Source organism: Cetorhinus maximus, chromosome 7, assembly GCF_964194155.1.
Source record: "Cetorhinus maximus chromosome 7, sCetMax3.hap1.1, whole genome shotgun sequence".
Classification (NCBI taxonomy): domain Eukaryota; kingdom Metazoa; phylum Chordata; class Chondrichthyes; order Lamniformes; family Cetorhinidae; genus Cetorhinus; species Cetorhinus maximus.
In genome coordinates this window covers 96,904,970-96,927,590 of record NC_135885.1, presented here as the reverse complement: position 1 = coordinate 96,927,590, position 22,621 = coordinate 96,904,970, and the positions used below count along the sequence as shown (strand labels likewise).

Genomic DNA, 22,621 nt, shown 5'->3' with positions numbered 1-22,621 from the left:
CAGAGAGTTAGCACAGATACAGTAGGCTGAATGGCCTCCTGTGCTGTAAATATTCTAAGTACAAGTTATTGCTCTGGTGCATCCTGTAGATGATTGTGTACATGATGTGCCTGTGGCCAAAGAAGTGAATGCTTCATGATAGATCGGGTGCCAGTCAAGCGGGTTGCATTGTCCTGGATGGTGTCGAGCTTCTTGATTGTGTTGGAGCTGCAATCATCCAGGTAAATGGAGAATTTCCTCTCGATCATGACTTGTGCCATATTGGTGTCGGCGAGGCTTTGGCGAATCAGGGGTAAGCGCACTGGACGATACCATGCTACTGACCAGCTCTAGTAGTCATGGCATTTATTTGGCTGGTACTGTTAGAGTTTCTGGTCAGTGGTGACTTCCAGGATGTTGATGGTAATGCTATTGAGTGTCTCTTTCCCCATTGCTGTTGAAATAATCTTTTTCAAAGTTTGCTTTTGGAAGTTACTTTTGAATCTGCTCCCACCACACTTGTAAGACACTGCATTTCTCTGTATCTCACCTACGGTTCCTTTGCCAGTTATTTTAAATCAGTGTCTTTGTTGCTATCTCTCTTACAGGAAATTCCGTCCCCCCATTCTAAAGAAAGAGCTGAAATTGTAAACCCCACTTACTATTTCTTGTTCCTGTTCTGAGATTATTATTGTTTCACCACTTTAACATTTAGACGATGCGTGGGTGTCCTCTTAACATTCTGGAACATTGTTGTTTTGCTGAAAATATTAGCAGCCAGACACACTTTTCTGATCCATCATGTTAGAATTACATACATATGTAGGAATTACTTGCATGTTTAATAAGTTGTAATGCCTCTCAAGTGATAACAAGATACTAGTCTCTCATTGGTGGTGGCAGCAAATCTGTTTATATTAATGTACTGGCCAACTTCAACTCGCCAACTTGACTGAGCGAAGCAGCATTTGCATGACGCAGTTCGGCTGTATTGGTTAGACATATTAGTTTATTGTGAAATCAGGAGTATTGCCATGGATTGTGCATGCACAACCACATAGCGGTTAGTATTGAGTAAAGTTTCATGACTCATCAGTAGTGAATGGAGAAGGGGGTTGACTTGTACTAGAGTTAGTAACAAGCAAACCAGATGGTATCTATCTTGTTATTTGAGTTCACTTGTTGTAGAACAATGCAAGTTATTATTGTGTAGAACTTCTATGATTGGGGAGTTTTGTGAACCATGCATGTGAAGAACAACCACATTTAAATAAGCTTACAAAACACTGCAAATCTGAAATCAGAATGCTGTAAATACTCGAGTCTGGCAGCAACTGTGGAGAGAAAAAAAACTCTCTCAGGTCAGAACCTTCCAACAGAACTCCGTTTCTGCTTTTAAATAAGAGATTTATTCATGTGGGCTCATTACTCCTTAACTAAGATTGAAAAACCTATACAGACACCCTGCAATATGCACGATGAGGAATGGTTCCCAAAGCACATTTTGGAGGATGTGGTCAGCCTGCAACTAGGAAGGAATAGTGAGTTAGAGGAATGAAAATGGGCGACCAACTGCCTGAGGAAAGGGAGAAGGAAAGGAGGACGATTCTAGCAGACGATTCCAGGCATATAAAGTTGTCTGTTATAGTGCCGGATAACTGGTATTAAGGACTGTCCTTGTGATTTACCTTCCAGGTCAATGTCATGATTTCAAAGGACAGATGATTCTTGGGGAAAGAGATGATAACAGCAAGATGAAGCACGTGGTAGTTATAGTGGAATCAGTTGGGGACAAATGCTCCTTTTGTACAGTCTGAAATTGTCTCTTGTATCTAAGTGACAGCGTGTATGTTTGGGACGTAATGGGTAGAGAAAGTTCAAGAAAGGAAGCGTGTGCAGCCTTGAAATCATTCTTCCCCTTCAAGCCAGTGACATGGGAAAGAATAGATCAGAACTCTTGCAAAGGAAGTGAGCCAGGCGTTTGATTAATAAGCAAGTTCTTTAGGGTATTAACCTGAGGATGATACCAGTCTTTTTAAGAAAAAGCAGATGAGACATATCAAAATGTGGCTAAACAAATGGCGTTCAAGATAGTGTTTCAGGTTTTTAGAGCACTAGGACAAGTTCTGGGGAACTATACAGATAGGATGGGCTTCATCATTTCAGTGGGATATAACTTAAACTTGTAAGGTGGGAGAGGCACAAAGCTTAGAACATCTGTAGGGAGCTGTCCCTATTAAGAAGAATGGACTTTACAGCTTTTGTAGAAACTTTGACCTGACTGATGCCATGTCCTTCCTGAACGCTGTCTCAGGCAAAACCAGGCTACTGACAGTGTGACTTCTGTTTCATCCTCAACTGACCCTCTGACCCCCATGTACTCAGCATCTCAAAGTATATTTACTCCTGCCTCCTGTAATATCATGTGCATTCATTCAACCTTGGACCGTTTGTTGATGAACTATTATTCATGCGTTCCCTTCCAGACTCAACTGTTCCAACATTCTCTTGGCTGACTTTGTTTTCCATGTTCTGTAAACTTCAGCTCTTCCATAAGTCCTGCTTATATCCTATCCCACACTTTCCTTTCCCCAGAGCCTTTACGCTCACTGGCCAACACTAAGTTCTGGTCCTCGATGTATCACATTGTGAAATCTCATCCTTGTATTTAAATTCCTGCACATCTTTGCTCTGCTCTCTCTCTCTCTCTCCCTGTAATCTCCAGCCTTACAACAGCATCAAGCTTTAATTTCCTCTTGTCCACCATTTGCAGCTGTGCTTTTAGCTGTATAGCCCACATCTATGAAATTCTATTGCAGAATTCCTCTGTTTCTCTACTGACAATGGTAGAAATGCAGGTCCCTTTAAGAGCAGACCAGGACAAGCTTCAGAGTGAATTGATAGGTGATGCTCATTGAAGTCTGTACTTAAGAGCTAGGTTTTTCACCAGTAGGTGGGAGGGGGGCTTTTGCTTCTGGACAGGGAAAGGACCCAGCAGGGAGGAGTGGAAACTGGTATTTGTACTGAAATATAGTTTAACAATAAAATAGTTGGGATTCACAGAATGTCTTGTGTTGCCTGATTTGGTAAATGGATATCCACCTATTAGACATCCACAACCCTCTTCCTTAAAACCCATTCCATTGACAAGTATCTAGTTACACTACCTACTATCTATATTGGCAACTATTTATTTCTGTTTGATTGCACCTCTGTGCATTTTAATCTCTCTGAAGGTGCTTTGAACCAATACCTGTAGATATCCTGTATCAAAAGTGCCTTTCCTGCATGACCCTCACCCACCCATAGAAACAGGGATCAAAAGACTTTCCACTACAATGGGTATAATTTGGCCTGCTATGTTCACTGCTGAAAACAACTTCATCTAACATATAACCATCTTTTATCCCACTACCTTTTTTGAAAAAAATGAGAGAACATATTTTGCTTAAAAACATGTTGAAAGTAACTTTCCAATTTTTTGTGAAAATGTCATGTGATTATAAAATATGATGAAGGATATGCAAATTAAAATATTTAATTTAAAATGCTCCATGCTTTACATTTTAGCAGATGTTTCATATCTCTGAACACAATGTATTCTTGGAAACTTGGATGTGTTGTATGCAGCTCCTACTGTAACCCTATATATCCACGTACATCCTGTTACTATAAAGGCAAATCCATGAGGTTGTGAATAATGATCTCCAGGTAAAAGGAAAATAAAGCTTACCTATGAGCCTCACCAGAAATAACATGGCCCATTATTAATCTTTTCTGAAATCTACACTTTTGTGGGAGTGTATTTTTTTGTTTATTAGCTACACTTGGAATGCTTTATTTTAGAACTGAGCCCTTGGTAGTTTTGTTTCAGTAGGGTTGCTAAGTTACATTGCTTATGAACTGCAGTTTTGTTCTTACAGCAGCTGACTGCAGCAATAGAACAGGATTCGGATAAAGCAGAATATTACTGCCAAAGAGCCTATGCATATATATTGCTTCAGAATTATAAAGGTAAGTTTAACAATATCGCAGAGTGTCCTCATTTTAGAATGTTGGCAAATATGGTTTTTAGGAATAAAAAACAGATTGGACTTGTCCTAGGTTCTGAGAGTTTGCAACCCTTTTGACTCTTCAGTTAGTGAGTTTAGTAAATTTAGGATATATTTCTTGTTAGTGATCAAATCAATAGACTGACTCGAGGAACCGTGTTTCATTGCCTATTATAGGGCTAGGTATTCCATCTGTTTTCTGTGGGCATTGCTCATCCCTAATTACCCTTGTTCAGAGGGCATTTAAGAGTCAACCACATTGCTGTGGGTCTAGAGGGTCACATGTAGGCCAGACCATGTAAGGACAGCAGCTTTCCTACCCTAAAGGACATCAATGACCCAGATGGCTTTTTTTACATGGATCGGCAATGGTTTCATGGTCATCATCAGACTTTTAATTCTAGATTCTGTTATTGAATTCAAATCCCACCACCTGCCATGGCGGGATTCGAATCCAGGTCCCCAGAGCATTACCCTTGGTCTCTGGATTACTAGTCCAGCGACAATAGCACTATGCCATCACCTCCCCTAAATAAAATGGCATAGATTTGTCAGCAAAATCCAAGGTTTATAGGACAGTAGCAGTGTGGGTACAAAATAGGCTGAGACAGAAAACAAAATAGTGATGTGACCAGTTTCAGGCATCAAACTTAAGAAGGACATGTTGCCCTTGGGGAGAGTGCAATGTAGGTTCACCAGACTGATACCTGGATTCCAGGGGTTAAATTCAGAGGGTAGATTACACAAACTAGGATTGTATTCCCTATAATTTAGACAGTTAAAGAGTGATCTGATTGAAGCTTTCAAAGTATTGAGGGGAATAGATGGAGTAGCTCTTTCCTCAAGTAGGGGAGTCTAAGAATAGGTGGCATAATCTAAAATTCGAAGCCAGACGTTTTGGAAGCTATCATCTCCTGTATCGTATGGCTTTAGGAGGAGAAGCTGTCATCACAGTTTTATTGTCAAATTGCCAAACCAGTCCAGTGCTCTGCTGGAGAGCAAATGTAACTCCAGGATGGTGCCCGCAAATTTGATCACCACACCACCACCTTCCCGAGTGGAGGGTAGAGAGGTTGACTGTTGGGCGGAGTGGGGGGTGTGAAGAGAGAAGTTGGGTGGTGGCAAAAGAGAGAAAGCATGGGGGGGGGAGGTGCGGAGAAAGAGAGAGCCTGTGTTGGGGGGGGCAGAGAGAGAGATTGAGCGCGAGAGGGGGGGCAGAGAGAGAGAGAGAGAGAGCGAACGAACGCACGGGGGGGTGGAGAGAGAGAGAGTGAGCGAGTGTGCGGGGGGAAGCGGAGGGAGAGGGGGTGCGGGGGGGGGTGCGGAGGGAGAGGGGGCGTGTGTGTGACTGGCTGACTTGCCCTCACCTTCGCATACCAACACAATCGCACTCACTCACACAGTGCATGTACGAGTTAGTGAGCTTCAAGAGATTGGTAGTGAGCGAGACAAACGGACTCCGCCCCCTCACACTGGTGATCTTTATTAATTACTCTTTTTAAATTATTAATTTGTTACTTCATTTTTGCTCAGCAGCTTTTTGTTCTTCATACCTCAACTTTATTTTGAAATTCATGTTTAATGTTGTGCCAAATCTGAAATTTGCTCATTGGCCCTTGAGTGAAAAACAAATTTTAAATGTGCCCCCCACCCCCCTTCGCAAGTGACAAACCTGGCATAAGGGATTGACCAGGTGATATGGGCTCTGTTGTGAAGAATCGCAGGACTTTAAGAAACACCCACACAGCAGGCCCCACATGACGAAGAGAAATGAGTCTTCCAACAAAACAAATGAAGTATGAAGCTGGTTTTGTTCCAAAAGTTGTAACATATGCTAACTCATCAAATAACTGCTGTAGCGGGGGAATGCGATGTTAGTGAAAAAATGGTGCAAGAATGGAAGACGAAATAATCTGCCCTGAAGGAGATGCCTGAGAGCAAATGTGCCACGAGAACAGGGATCAATCATTGACACGAACTTGAGAAGCATGTATCAGAACGGTTTCATCATGACTAGAAATGCCATGTACTTTATATGGGCCAAATCAACCTCTGATCCCAGTAAAAATGTCAGAGCTAGTCGCTGTAGCCGCTTTATGGAACAAAAATGTCTAGTGTTGTGGCAGAAGACCAAGATTACTCGGAGACTACCCAAAAACATCAGTGCCAAAATTACCAGTTTCCAGTGATTCTTCATCAGACATCTGCATAAACCTAAGTACCCATAATGCCACATCGGCACATGGAAGAAATGCCGAGCAACCAACTGTAGTGGAAAAGTTCAGAAGCCATGGGACATGAGAAGACAAGATTCACGGTGGCACTAGCCTGCATGGTCAACGCAAAGAAATTAAAGCCTACGGTAATTTTCAAACATAAAACCATGCTGAAAATCAAATTCCCTGCTGGAGCTTTTGTGTATGTCCATGACAACAGTTGGATGAATGAGCTTGGAGTCAAGTAATGGATTGATATTGTTTGGAATAGACGTCCCAGTGGCCCAGATAAAGAATGCAGCTTATTAGTGTAGGCCATACTCAGATCTCATAAAACTGATGAAATCAAGAGGTACTTGCAAACAAAAAAAACAGCCACGTTGCAATTATACCAGGGGGTCTAACCAACATCAAAAGCTTAGCATTTGGATGTGTGCCTCAACAAGTCATTGAAGGATCATGTTCATACCGAATGGAAAAGGTGGATGGTTGACGTGGTAAAAACCCTCTGAATAGAAATGTGCATGCTGCTCCACTTGATGTTTTGTGCTTTCGCCACCAAATTGGGGGATGCGATTTATCAGCAAATAGTTATCAAATCATTCAAAAAGTGCAGGATGTCCAGCTCAGTGGACGGAGAGGAAGATGATTTGTTGTGGAGGGGAGGATTCTGAATTGAAAGCGCCACATCTGATCCAGAGTGGGATCCTTCCGATGATACAGTAGCCCAAGTGACTCAATGAATTAGATTAACTTGTCGGATACCGTAGATGATAAATTTGATGGATTTCATTGTGTTTAAAGGTTTCTTTGTACAATTACTTTCAATAAACTGTGCTGCAGTTAATTTCAATAAACAGTGCCATGTTAATTTGATATGAATCTGGTATTTTTTTCACACTTCAAAATGGCAACTGTCCTCTTCCACACTGCAGGTTCACGTTTTATACTTGGCATATAAGTCAACCCCCATTTCTGGAACAGTTCTTGGAGGCTTCCAAGGTCAATTTATGCACCACAATCTATGGTAGCTATCCTCAAAGAATTGTACCTTACAGACAATGTCCCAGACCCCTCCATCACCATCCCTGAGGTGGTGGCATAGTGGTATGTATACTGTCAGGAGGGAGTAGCCCTGGGAATCATGAACATTTATTCCGGAACCCATTAAGTCTCATGGTGTCAGGTCAAACATGGGTAAGGAATCCACCTTCCGTCGAAGAGCCATGTTGGACTCAAATATTAACTGTTTCTCTCTCTCCACTGATGCTCCAGACCTGCTGAGTTTTTCCACCACTTTGTTTTTATATCAAGGAAATCTCCTACTGATCATCACCTCCTGCCCTTTCTTGCTTGTTGAATTGGTGGTACTACATGTTAAATACAACTTGGGCTGAGGGTGGTAAGGGCAAAGAATGCACTGTTGGTGATGGGCATTGAAGCCCTCCAAAGTGGCTTGGTAACACCACTACTGACTGAAATGACCAAGTCCTGAACGACATATCTGCCCGACTGGGCCTGTGGCACGTGGTTAGAGAACCAACAAGAGGGAAAAATCTACTTGATCTCTCTCGCCTGTCGCAGATGCATCTCTCCGTGTCAGTGTTGATGGGAATGACCAACACACAATCCTTGTGGAAACAAAGCCCTGACTTAACGCTAAGGATACCGCCATGCTAAATGGGATAGATTCAGATAAGATCCAGCCAGCTCAAAACTGGGCACCCGTGAGGAGCTGTGTACCATCAGCAGCAGCAGAATTGTATTCAAACACAATCTAACCTGGCCTGGCATATCCTTCACTCTACAATTACTATCAAGCCAGAGGATCATCCCTGGTTCACAAATACTGGAAAGCATACCAGGAGCAGTCATGGGCCTATCTGTGACACTACAACACGAGACTGCAGTTATGCTAAACAATGGGAGCAGCATGCAATAGCCAGAGCTAAGCAATTCCACAATCAACGGATCAGACTGAAACTATGCAGCCTTGCCACATCCAGTTCCAAATGGTGATGGACAATGAAACAACTAACTGAAAGAGGAGGCTCCACAAACATCCCATTCTCAAAAGATGGGGGAGCCTGGCACATCAGTGCAAAAGACAAGACTGAAGCAGCTGTTTCAGCCAGAAGTGCCGAGTGGAAGATCTAGCTCGGCCTCTTGAGGTCCCCAAAATCATAGAATCCAGTCTTTAGCCAATTTATTCATTCCATATAATAATCAAGAAATGGTTGGAGGCGTTGAATACAGCAAAGTCTGTGGGCCCTGACATCTCAGCTGTGGTACTGAAGGCCTGCGCTCCAGAACTAATTGCAGCCCTAGCCAAGCTGTCCCAGTATAGCTACAACACTAATATCTGCCTGACAATCTGGTAAATTGCCCAGGCATGTCCTGTCCACAAAAAACAGGACAAATCGATTTGGGCAATTTACCACTCCATCAGACTGCCCTTGATCATCAGCAAAGTGATGGAAAGTGTCATTGATAGTACTATCAAGTGGCACTTTTTATAGCAGTAACCTGCTGAGTGATGTGCAATTTGGATTCTCCCAGGGGCCTTCTCCTGCAGACTTCATTACAGTCTTATTCCAAATATGGACAAAAGAGCTGAATTCTAGAAGCAAGGAGACAGTGACTACCCTTGACATTATGGCAGCAATTGACTGAGAGGAGCCCTAGCAAAAATGAAGTCAATGGGATTCAGTGTGAAAAATGTTTTCTGATTGGAGTCATAGCTAGCTCAGAGGAAGATGATTGTGATTGTTATCTCAGCCCCAGGGCATCACTGCAGGAGTTGCTCAGGGTGGAGTCCGAGGCCCAGCCATCTTCAGCTGCTTCATCAATACCTTCCCTCCATCATAAGGACAAAAATGGAGATGCTTGACTTCAGAGTCATACTGACTGGAAGAGTTGACTCTGGTTTTTCTCTCCACAGATGCTATTTGACCTCCTGAGTTTTTCCAGCATTTTCTGTTTTTTTGATTTCCAGCATCTGCAGAATTTTGCTTTTATATTGGGAATTCTGTGGCGTGTAACTGATTACTGACTCCCAAAACCTGTCCACCATCTACAGGCACAAGTCAGAAGTGTGATGGAATACTCTTCACTTGCCTGGATGAGTGCAGCTCCAACAACACTCGAAGCTGGACTCCACCCAGGGCAAAATGCCTGCTTGATCACCCTATCCACCACCTACATTCACTGCCTCCAGCACTGGTATAGTGACAGTAGTATGTAAGATGCGCTGCAGCAACTCACCAAGCCGCCTTTGACAACACCATCCAAACCCACAACATTACTACCCAGAAGGACAAAGGCAGCAGATGCATGGGACACCATGTCAGTTTCCCTCTAAGCCATACCATCCTGGCTTGGATCAGTGCTGCTGTTCCTTCACTGTTTTGCTGAGTCAAAAACTTGGGACTACCTTCCTAACAGTGGGTGTGGATTGCGGAGGCTGGTGGGGTGATAAGTGAGGACAAGGGGGACCCTATCATGTTTCTGGGAGGGAGGAGAAGGCGTGAGGGCGGAACCCTATCATGTTTCTGGGAGGGAGGAGAAGGCGTGAGGGCGGAACTCTATCATGTTTCTGGGAGGGAGGAGAAGGCGTGAGGACGGATAGAGGGCGGATACTTCCTAACAGTGAGTGTACCTACGCCACAAGGGCTGTAGCATTTCAAGAAAGCAGCTCACCATCATCTTCTCAAAGGAAATTAGAGATGGGCAGCAAATGCTGGCTTTGACTGTGATGTTCACATCCCATGAAAAAATAAAAAATCTTTTGTTAGCTCCTGAAGCTGCTGCTTTATTTTCCTCTATTGCAATGAACAAATAAATAATTAATTGAACTTTTCTGATATGTATTTCTCTCAGCTTAATTCTGCTGGCTGTTCCTGTCAGTACCTCACATGATCTTTCTTGCCTCAGTCTCTACTAAAATGCTGGTATTGCCATGGTTTGCTTTTTCAAAGTTTCTGTTACTGATTCAATTTTTTCATAGCTTGACTGTTTACTCTCCATGACCAATTCTCCAGACACTCCCTGCTATTTGTATGCCACCCAAGGTTTTCCCTCCAGAACCTCCTGTACCCTGTGAGTGGCGGTTGATCGGTTATCTGGGTATATTGTTCAACCAGAAGATCTCGCTTTTCTGTTTGGCTTTGCCCAGTGCTTGATACTGGGACTCTTTATTAGCCTGAGAGCTCCTACATCTGCCTTGTCATTCCCAGTCTTTCTGGTTTAAAATTGGCATGTGGTAGCTTAAATTATATACAATTTCCAATAGCTACTGTTTTTGGTGTGGAGGTGGACATGTCTTTTGCCTATTTGTCTTGCCCTAATTTTTTGTTGGAAATGTTGCAAGAGATCTTTTAATTCTACCCAGTAAATTCTACCCAGTAAAATCTGATTGTATCAAAGCCTTGTATCAAAGCTTTGGGGATACCTATCAGGATGATGACAGTGCCTCACAAGAAGTGAGATGAACTGCACTGCGTACTTTGTTTGTTTAGTTACCTAGAATTATTATGTTCCTGTTAATCCCTTTGGAGTCTTTGGTCTGCAGTTAATAGATTGAGTTGCTTTTGATATTGTCACAATGCGCCAGCCTCTCATTTTAAAACACTAAATTGTTACATTAAGGACTATTAAGACAAAGTCTTAAAATATAGGAATTTTGAAAGGACTGTTGCCAGAACAAAATGAATATGAAGCATTCAAAAGCAACACTTTAATTAGAGTACTATTTCCCAATTAAGCGTCATCTCTCTTCAGTAGTCTCTAAATTGCATATCAGTGAAATTGCTCATCATAAAGGGCTGGGGTTACTAGATTGTCAGATTTTCAAATTGAGAAAAATGCTTTTCACTTGATTAAAAATTGCTCTCTTGTTTTATAGAGGTGGTCGAAGATGCCAACAAAGCGCTCATGTTGAAACCAAACTGTGCTTTGGCATATCTTAGAAAAGGGTGAGTATGTTTATTTATGTGTGTAGTTTATTTCTGTCACTACCTAACTACCTTGTATTCAGGTGCAGTGAACTGCTAACATATGAACTGTGTCTCTTTATTATATTTTAATCACCAATGAAACATTGATGCTTTCATGTCTGGGATCGACTTTCCCATGTGCACAAAATTTGTAAATCAGCAAACTTATCAAAGAATGGAGGATTGTGAATGCTTGCTTGAGAATGAAATTGTTGTTACTTGTCAAACATGTCAATATGAATCTGACGAATCAGTAGGAACAAATAAGGAAAGAATTGAAAATTGTGAGCTGAACAAAAAGCTAAAGTTAGTTGGAAAAATGCAAGGTATAGGAGCTATGCTGCAAGTACATTTTGCTTGTAATTACTATGTATCCTACAAAATGACCTTTTGCCTTGTTGCAATCTTTATGAACTGAATTTATTTTTAAAATAATTGTTATTGATGTATTTTAAACATTTAGATGCATTAAATGCATTGTAGAGGTTTGATGTGAGGAGTAGAAGGCAGATTTATGAGGCATGCTGGCACTGCAACTACTCGGGTGGTTGGCAGTTGGATATAGCAGTGACCAGGCAACATAATTTGAGTGGTTGACTTCAAAACTTGATTAATCAGATGTGATCTTTCTTTCAATTTGGCAATCATCAAGCATTTACAGCTTATGTGACTGAATATGTCAAAGTAACTATCACTCTCCTTTTAATTTGATATCCTTTATTATATATATTCCGAGTTTGAAGAATTGGAGGCAACCTGGGAATAGGTGGAGAAGAGGCAATTGGGCCTTGCTCTATTTACGAGATGGTGCACGGGAGAATAAGTATTGTGAATGATCCAAGGAGAATTACGAGGGAACAAACCTCTCATGGACCATGAAGCAATTAAGCAATTTCACGAGACTTAGGTTACCTATGACAAGTGTTGCAAAACCTAGTTTCATAATTCGTATGTTTAGAATATAACTTTTCAATTTAGGAATTTAAGTGTTATATGTAAGCTAAATGGAAACATCTAAGAAATTGGTAAATAACTCTACATACGAACTAGGAGCAGGAATCGGCCACTCAGCCCTCAGGCCTGCTCCGCTATTCAATTAGATCATGGCTGATCTGATTGTAACCTCCTGCCTACTCTTGATAACCTTTCATCCCATTATTAATCAAGAATCTATCTAGCTGTGCCTTAAAAATATTCAAAGACCCTACTTCCACTGCCTCTCGAGGAAGAGTATTCCAAAGACTCAAGTCCCTTGGAGAAAAAAAGTCTCCTCATCTCTATAATGAGCAACCCCTTATTTTTAAATGGTGACCCCTAGTCCTAGATTCTCCCACAAGAGGAAACATCCTCTCCACTTTATAATGACCCCTCAGGATCTTAAAGGATTCGATCAAGTCGCCTCTTACTCTTCTAAATTGCAGTAGATGCAAGCCTAACCTGTCCAACCTTTCCTCATAAGACAACCCGCCCATTCCTGGCATTAGCTTAGTAAACCTTCTCTGAACTGCTAATGCTTTTGCATCTTTCCTTAAATAAGGAGACCAATACTGTACACAGTACTCCAGATGTTGTCCCACCAGTGCCCTGTATAACTGAAGCATAACCTCCCTACTTTTGTATTCAATTCCCCTTACAACAAACGATAACATTGTATTAGCTTTTCTAATTACTTGCTGCACCTGCATTCTAGCCTTTTGTGATTCATGCACTCGGACATCCGGATCCGTCTGAATCTGAGCTCTGCAATCCCTCACCATTTAGATAATATGCTTTTTTCATTCTTCCTGCCAAAATGGACAATTTCACGTTTACCCACATTATATTCCAATTGCTAGGTCTTGCCCCCTTATTTAAATATTTATGTCACTGTAGTCCCCTTACGCCCTCTTCACAACTTACTTCCCCAGCTATCTTTGTCATCAGCAAATTTAGCAACCATGCCATCTGTCCCCTCATCCAAGTCATTTATATAAAATTGTAAAAAGTTGAGGCCCCTGCAATGATCCCTGTGGCACACCACTCGTTACATCCTGCCTACCAGAAAAGGATCCGTTTATGCTACCCTCTATTTTCTGTTGGCCAGCCAATCTTCTATCCATGCCATTATATTATCCCCTACACCATGGGCTTTTATTTCCTTCAATAATCTTTGATGTGGCACCTTATCTAATGCCTTCTGGAAATCTCAGTACAGTACATCCACCAGTTTCCCTTTATCCACAGCACATTCGAGTCCTTCAAAGAACTAATAAATTGGTTTAATATGATTTTCCTTTCACAAAACCATGTTGACTCTGCCTGATTGCCTTGAATTTTTCTAAGTGCCCTGCTAAAACATCTTTAATAATCGCTTCTAACATTTTCCCCATGACAGATGTTAAGCTAATTGGCTTGTAGTTTCCTGCTTTCTGTCTCCCTCCATTTTTGAATAGAGAAGTTACATTTGCTATTTTCCGATATAATGGAACCTTCTCTGAATCTAGGGAATTTTGGAAAATTAAAGCCAACGCATCAACTATTTCACTAGCCACTTCTTTCAAGACCTTAGGATGAAGTCCATGAGAACCTGAGGATTTGTCAGCCCGCTGCTCGCAACAATTTGTTTAATACCAGTTCTCTGGTGATTGTAATTTCGCTGAGTTCCTCCCTCCCTTCCATTTCCTGAGTTACAGCTATTTCTGGGATGTTACTTAGACCATAAGATGTAGGAGCAGAAGTAGTCGATTTGGACCATCGAGTCTGCTCTGCCCTTCAATGAGATTATGGCTGATCTGATAATCCTCAACCCCACTTTCCTGCCTTTTCCCCATAACCCTTGATTCCCTTACTGATTTAAAAAATCTGTCTATCTCAGCCTTGGATATACTTAACGACCTAACCTCTACAGCTCTCTGTGGTAAAGAATTCCACAGATTAACAACCCTCTGAGAGAAGAAATTCCTCCACATCTCTGTTTTAAATGGGCGACCGCTCACTCTTAAGATTATGCCTTCTGCTCCTAGACTCACCCACAAGGGGTAACAACCTCTCAGCATCTACCCTGTCAAGCCCCCTAAGAATGTTATGTTTCAATAAGGTCACCTCTCATTCTTCTAAACTCCAATGAGTACAGGCCCAACCTCTCCTCTTAAGAAAATTCCTTCATACCCAGGATCAACCTGGTGAACCTTCTCTGGACTGCCTCCAGTGCTAGTATATCGTTCTTAGGGGAACAAAACTGTTCACAGTATTCTAGGTGTGGTCTAACTAGTGCCCTGTACAGTTATAGCAAGACTTCCCTATTTTTATACTCCATTCCCTTTGAAATAAAGGCCAACATTTCATTTGCCTTGCATATTACCTTCTGAACTTGAATGCTAGTTTTTTGGGATACATGTACGAGGACCCCCAAATCCCTCTGTGCTGCAGTTTTCTTCAGTCTTTCTTCATTTAAGTAATATTCAGCTCCTTTATTCTTCCTGCCAAAGTGCATAACCCCACACTTTCCCACATTATATTCCATCTGCCACGTTTTTGCCTACCCACTTAACCTGTCTATATCCCTCTGTAGACTCTTCGTGTCAAGCTTCATCCAAGTCATTAATATAAATTCTAAGTAATTGTGGCCCCAGCACTGATCTGTGTGGCACTCCACTAGTTATAGGTTGCCATCTTGAAAATGCATCCCCCCGCCCCCCCCAGGTATCCCAAATCTGCCTTCTATTAGTTAGCCAGCCCTCTATCCATGCTAATATACTACCCCCAACAGCATAGGCTCTTATCTTATTAAGTAGCCTTATGTGTGGTACCTTATCAAAAGCCTTTTGGAAATCCAAATATATTACATCTACTGGTTCCCCTTTATCTATCATGCTTGTTACCACCTCAAAGAATTCTAATAAATTTGTCAGGCATGATTTCCCTTTCATGATGCCATGCTGATTCTGCTTGATTTTATTATGCATTTCTAAATGCTCTGCTATTACATCTTTTACAATAGACTCTAACATTTTCCTAATGACAGATGTTAAACTAACTGGCCTATATCTACCTGTTTGTTGTCTCCCTCCCTTTTTGAATAAGAGTGTTACATTGCCAGTTTTCCAAACCACTGGCACTTTTCCAGAATCTAAGGATTCTTGGAAGATTACGACCAGTGCATCTATTATCTCTGCAGCTATTTCCTTTAATATCCTAGGATACAACCCATCAGGTCCAGGTAACTTATCGGCCTTCAGCCCCATTAGTTTCCCTAGTACAACTTCTCTAGTGATAGTTATTGTATTTATTTCCTCCCCCCCACCTTTTGCCCCATGATTATTTAGTATTTTTGGTATGCAATTTGTGTCTTCTACCGTGAAGACTGATAGAAAGTATTTATTCAACTCCTCTCCCATTTCCCCATTATTATTTCCCTAGCCTCATTCTCTAAGGGGCCTATATTGGCTTTGGCCCCTCTCTTCCTTTTTATATACTTAAAGAAGCTCTTACTGTCCATTTTTATATTACTTGCTAGCTTGCCCTAAAAGTTTATTTTCACCCTCTTTATTATTTTTTGGTCATCTTCTGTTGGCTTTTGAAACTTTGCCAATCCTCTGGCTTACCGCTAATCTTTGCCACAATCTATGTTTTTTCTTCACTTTGATACTATCCTTACCTTCCTTGGTTAACCATGGTTGGTTTATCCCCTTCCTAGAGTCCTTTTTCTTCACTGGGATATATCTTTGTTGTGAGTCATGAACTATTTTCTTAAATGTCTGCCACTTGTTCATAAACCGCCTGTTCTGCTAAACTCCTTTCCCAGTCCACTCCAGCCAACTCTACCCTTATTCCTATGTAATAACTTTTTTTAAGTTTAGCACAGTTGTTTCCGAACTAAGTTTATCACTCTCAAACTGAATGCTAAATTCCACCATGTTATGGTCACTGTTTCCTAGGAGGTCTTTTACTCTGAGATCATTTATTAAACCTGCCTCATTACACATTACCAGATCCAAAATAGCCTGATCCCTGATTGCATCCATGACATATTGTTCTAGGATGCTGTCCCGAATACACTCTATGAATTGTTGCTCATGCCTACCTCTGCCAATTTGATTTTCCCAATCTACATGAAGATTAAAGTCACCCATGACTAATATACTGCCTTTTTTACATGCCCTCATTATTGCCTGATTTATTCTCTGTCCTACAGTGTAGCTGTTGTTGGGGAGCCTATAGACTACTCCCGCCAGGGTCGTCTTCCCCTTGTTATTTCTTACCTCCACCCGTGTGGATTCCACATCTTCGGATGCAAGATCATTTCTTGCTTTCGTACTTATTCCATCTCATACTAACAAAGCTACCCCACCACCATTTCCTTTCTGCCTGTTCTTTCAAAAAGTCACATACCCCTGAATATTTAGCTCCCAACCTTGATCTCCTTGTAACCATGTCTCCATAATGGCTATATCATACCGTTAACCTCTATTTGGTCGTTAATTAATTTATTTTGTTGTATCCCCTCTAGTGAAAACCGATGTAAAATATCTATGCAATTCATCTGCCATCTGCTTACTTTCCATTATTAATTCCCCAGACTCACTTTTTATAGGACCGACGCTCTCTTTGTTAACTCTTTGCTTATTTAAGTATCTTTAGAAGCTCTTACTTTCCGTCTTTATGTTTCCAGCTAGCTTCCTCTTGTCCTCTGATTTTTCTCTTTTTTATTAATCTTTTTGTCATTCTTTGCTGTTCTTTATATTCTGTCCAATCTTCTGACCTGCCACCCATCTTTGCACAATTATATGCTTTTTCTTTAAGTATGATAACCACCCTATTGTGAATGCAAATCAAATAAGCTTGGAGTTAATTACAATTAAAAGATAACATGTTTATCTTACAAGGTCAGAGGGAGAGGGGTAAAAATTTAAACAATGGCTGGCCTATCGTTAAGTTAATAGTACCAGAAGGTCAACTTACATAATTATATCTTTTATTGAAATATGTAGTTCCCAGATAAAAAGAAGTTAAAGGTAATTGGTCAACAAGGGGGTTCCTTGATGGGGACAAAGGCCTGGAAAAAGGGTCGTAAAACTCTATTGGAATAATAATGTAAACTATTCATATGGGTTACAGAATCAGAGTTGTGTTGAAGGTAAAATAATTTGTTTAATGTTGAGAATATCCCGAAGCATGCCATGTTGTCATAAAGGTGGGCTGTGGGGGTTAGAAATTTAATTTAATGCAGAGGGCAGTTGTAGTTTTGGTTTGAAGCAGGCTGCAGCTCAGAGTTGAGAGACCAAAAGGAGATGAATATTAGTCAGACCAGCTTAAGCAGAGAAAATACTAAGTTTATTGCTCACCATGTGGATTGTGGGCGGGGCTCAAGCTCAGTTTAAAATTTGAGAGGGGGAAAGAAGCTGGAAGATTTACCTAGCTAGAGAAAGAAATCTAGTGTTCCTCACAGTGAAAGACAGTTAGCCTTGTGGCAGAAAGCTTGGGAAATGTAGTGAAGCTTAAGTTTGAGCTGAGAAGTCCATTGCCATGAGGTTTTGAAGAGAAATTTGAAAATTGTTTAGCCAAAAGCTAATGGAAAGATCCCCATGAAATTTCATAGCTGGAACACCAAGGAGAAATTAAAGTAAATCCCGGAGGACTGTGACATACTTTTGGATTGGTTCCTAAAGAATTGAATGAACCTTCAAGATTTCCTTAGATAAGGGGACTCTTGGGGAAGTAAGAAGTAATATTAGTATTTATAAACTATAGTGTTAAGTTAGTGGCATTTGCTTTGTTTGATTTCTTTCTGCATGCAATAAAGTTTTTGTTTAAAAACATGAACTCTTGCGATATAGTTCTGTCAGTTAATTACTGGGGGGGGTGTTTGGATTTTGCTTTAAATGTTAACGATCTCTACTTGGATCGTAACATAAGCCGCCATGTAAATCTAACTAACTCTCAAATCTCCAGAATGCTCTAGTGACATCAACGCTCAGGAATTTAAACTGCTAATGTGACTGTAGTTTCAAGAAATAGTTCCTGCTGTCTAATCTGACTTTTTTGACTATTTTAGAGGAACGCTGTAGAGTCCTATTTGATTTTGAAAGTGTGCAAAGATGAGTAACTACAACTGTTCCAGGTATCAGGAGTTGGAAAAGTTTTAAAAACTAGAAATTTGGGTTAGAAGTACAAAGTCATTGGGATGTTTTTGTTTGCATTGAGGCTTCTAACCTGATTGTATAAGTTATCAAGGACAGCAGTTGAAGTGATGAGCAGAAAGAGAAATGTTGAAGCTTATGTTGAGCAGTTGGTGATTTGTAGATTAATTAGAAAGGGCCAAATGTTCCTATCCCAGTCATAACTATTCTGTTTTTACTCGACAGCCAATTTGGTAAGACAGCGAGAACCCAGGGAAAAAATTGTCACCTTGGTGCTCCAGAAATGACAGTGGTATCTTCTCTCATACCACCTCATTATTATAGGATCGGTTTAGGGGGAAGCCACACTAGAAACAACTGGGAACTCCTCATGTAGTTCAGGTCATGAACTCTTTTCTAGAAAGGTTATTCCTGTTTGTTATTGAAGGGATAGGCAATGAACAAATGCTTTTGATAAGGAATCTTTGGCTCGAGCGTTGCAGAAGCTGCAGCTCTAGGGTGACTCTCCTAAGGCAGGAAACACAATATTTAACTTGATGGTCTTTTTATGGCCAAACAAATGTAACTTGCTTTTGATCTGTTTAAACTTGAAAATTTTGCTATTCTGCTCTAAAGAAAAGCTTGAAGTGGTAACATTCCTGCATGTAATTGAGCTAAAGTATAAATTGTTCAGGGTAGGTAAGAAAATTCCCGCAATGTATTAGAAGTACAGTCTGGAAGTCCGCAATGTATGCCTACTGCCTGTAATCAGTTTTGTATGGAAAGAGATGTCTTTTCTTACACTTGGAATGTGTATTCCAATTAATTAATTCGGTAGCAAGTTTTCATGAGCTTAAAGTAAAGAAGGTTATTTATTCTCATACACTTACCCCAAATTACTGCAGTGTTACACCACGTGTGCACGTACACGCATACACACGCACACACACTGAACTTTTACAGATTACAGTTAATTCAGTCTCTGATTTACAATTTATGGTGTCCCATGTTGGGATCATTACCCAAGTTGAAGTGAGGGCCTTGTAAAGCAAGGGTTCACTGCAGGTTGCAAGGTTTCTTGTAGTTCAATATCCAGGAGGTTGGTTCTCGGGTGAACTTTGAAACTGGAACAGGTTAAGTACTTCAGCCGCTTAATGACTTGCAGCAAGTTTCAGAGTCTGGTTCTCAGACTGGCTGAAGACTGGTTCTGATGGAACTACTGGGTCTTGGGATTACAAGGGGTGGTCTCTGAAACTAATCTTGACCACATAAGCACTGGGTTAACACTTCTGAAGTCCACACAGTCCAGTTTGGATGTGGAAGGCCATCATGGTACATAAAAAATTCCCAATTTCCAGTCTGGATGTCTTACCAATTATCTGAAATCTGTGTTCTCTTGTTACTGATCCGCATACCAGTCCAAACAATTTTTCCTAACTGCTCTGATCAAAACCCCTCATTATTGTAAACATCTTTCTTTAGTTTTTTGGCCTTCCATGCAGTACCAACTTCTCAAGTCTCCACATAAATGAAGTCCTTCATCCCTGGGACCATTTTTAATTCCTCTCTGGCTACGGGGGAGGTGCCAGAGGACTGGAGAACAGCTAATGTGGTTCCACTATTTAAGAAGGGTTGTAGAGATAAGCCAGGGAACTACAGGCCAGTGAGTCTCACATCAGTGGTAGGGAAACTATTGGAGAAAGTTCTGAAGGAGAGAATCTATCTCCACTTGGAGAGGTATGGTTTGATCAGGGATAGTCAGCATGGCTTTGTCAGAGGGAGGTCATGCCTAACAAATTTGATTGAATTTTTTGGGGAGGTGACCAGGTAGATGAGGGTAGTGTAGTTGATGTAGTTTATATGGATTTCAGCAAAGCCTTTGACAAGGTCCCACATGGGAGACTTATAAAGACGGCAAATGCACATTGGATACAGGGTAATTTGATAAGGTGGATTCAAAATTGGCTTAGTTGTAGGAGACAGAGGGTGATGTCAGAAGGATGCTCTAGTGACTGTAAGCCAGTGTCCAGTGGCGTACCACAGGGATCTGTGCTCAGCCCCCTATTATTCATTATTTATATAAACGACATAGATGACTATGTGGGGGGTAGGATTAGTAAGTTTGCGGATGACACAAAGATCGCCCGGGCGGTTAACAGTGAGGTTGAGTGTCTTGGGCTACAGGAAGATATAGATGGGATGGTCAAATGGGCAGATAAGTGGCAGATGGAATTTAACCCTAAGAAGTGTGAGGTGATACACTTTGGAAGGAGTAATTTGACAAAGAAGTATTCAATGAATGGCATGACACTAGGAAGTTATGAGGAACAAAGGGATCTTGGCGTATGTGTCCATAGATCTCTGAAGGTGGAGGGGCATGTTAATGGGGTGGTGAAAAAGGCACATGGGGCACTTGCCTTATCAATCGAGGCATAGATTACAAAATTATGGAGATCATGTAGGAGTTGTATAGAACCTTGGAGAGGCCACAGCTGGAGTACTGTGTGCAGTTCTGGTCGCCACGTTACAGGATGGATGTGATTGCACTGGAGGGGGTGCAGAGAAGATTCACCAGGATGTTGCCTGGGATGAAACATTTAAGTTATGAAGAGAGGTTGGATAGACTTGGGTTGTTTTCGTTGGAGCAGAGAAGACTGAGGGGCGACCTGAACGAGATGTACAAGATTATGAGGGTCATGTACAGAGTGGATAGGGAGCAGCTGTTCCCCTTAGTTGAAGGGTCAGTCACGAGGGGACATAAGTTCAAGGTGAGGGACAGGATGTGAGGAAAATCTTTTTTACTCAGAGGGTGGCGACGGTCTGGAATGCGCTGCCTGGGAGGGTGGTAGAGGCGGGTTGCCTCATCCTTTAATAAGTACCTGGATGAGCACTTGGCACGTCATACCATTCAAGGCTATGGGCCAAGTGCTGGTAAATGGGATTAGGTAGGTAGGTCATGTGTTTCTCGTGTGTCGGGGCAGACTCGACGGGCGAAGGGCCTCTACTGCACTCTGAGATTCTGTGATTGTAGTAAATCTCCTTTGCACTCTTGCATTGACATCCTTCCTAAAGTATGGCACCCTCACACCCAACATTATGTACACTCAGTACTTCAGATGGATCTTAACTTTGGCTGCAGTGCAGCCCTCGGTGACACCGGATACAAGATTTTTTTTTTGGCAACTGCAACTAAATTTCCAGTAATTATGGAAGGACTTTGTTCAGATACTTTAATTGACTGCTGCACAAGTCCTGGTCCTTTTGTGAACTGCCTTATGTGCGCAACTGAATGTTAGAAGCCTGTATAAGCTTCTTAATTCATGTTTTCATTATGTTTTAAGTTATTGATGCTAACACCTTTTGGGATACCAGCTGGGGTTTATCTATCAACATGACAATACTACCAAAACAATCTCTTCTAAACCTCCAATCTCTCAAGATTCTCATGCGAAAACCTGAAAAAAATATAAACCCAATAGGATTGTGTTGCCTGGCCTTTGAGGGCTGTTTTCTGGACACCCCTGTACTAAGATGTTGACCTGATGAGCATTTAAGCAGGCCGTGGCTTCAAGTAGCAGCCCACATCTTTCTTTGATGACTGACACTGACTTCATCAGATGAACTGCCTGACCTAGGGAGCATGTTCTCGAATAACGTTGGGCCCAAGCTGCAAGATTTGAATCTCTCAGAATCTCAGAATTGTTACAATTTGGCCCATAGTGTCTGCACCTACTTTCTGGGAGCAATTTGCCGAGTGCTACTGCTCCACCTTCTCAGAGCCCTGCACATTCTTCCTGTTCAGCTAACAATACAATTCCCTCTTGAATGCCTTGGTTGAACCTGCCTCCTGATAGACTTTATCCTTGGCAAAACTAATTGAACAAGGGGCTACCTTATTTTGAGGTAATTATTGTTCAAATATCTACCCTCAAATAATTCCAGCACCATTTAACTCCTACTGCTGCTGAAATTTAGCTGCAGAAAGCAGGATTACTACAGTTGCTGCAATTGATTTGTTTTTGCAAGAGAAAGTATTCTTCGAACTGAATGCCAACTAGTCTGACAAGTTCTTACAGGTAGGTGCAAACTGGAGGATGAACCAAATGCAGCTCCAATCGCAGTCCTTTTTAAAACCTTTACTCTTGGAAAGGCCCAGTCAGCTATTGTGCTTCCTCTTTTGTAATGGATATCTCTCTGGTATTACTGAAAGCATTTGAAACAGTCATTTATAAAGCACAGTATTGCATGATAACAGGTTTAACCAATTTATTGTATTCCTATCA

The 22,621-nt window shown here is 41.4% G+C and overlaps 1 protein-coding gene across 2 annotated transcripts in view; it reads left to right on the top strand.

The window, feature by feature from the left end:
* The window catches only part of sugt1 (SGT1 homolog, MIS12 kinetochore complex assembly cochaperone), a 143,141-nt gene that overhangs the window by 8,519 nt on the left and 112,001 nt on the right, over positions 1-22,621 (top strand). For both annotated transcript variants that reach the window (XM_078545877.1, XM_078545876.1), the window contains 2 exons: positions 3,903-3,993; positions 11,151-11,220. In XM_078545877.1, the coding sequence (XP_078402003.1) occupies positions 11,180-11,220 (41 nt within the window). In that variant the 5' untranslated portion in view covers positions 3,903-3,993; positions 11,151-11,179. The remainder of the gene's footprint in view (positions 1-3,902; positions 3,994-11,150; positions 11,221-22,621) is intronic.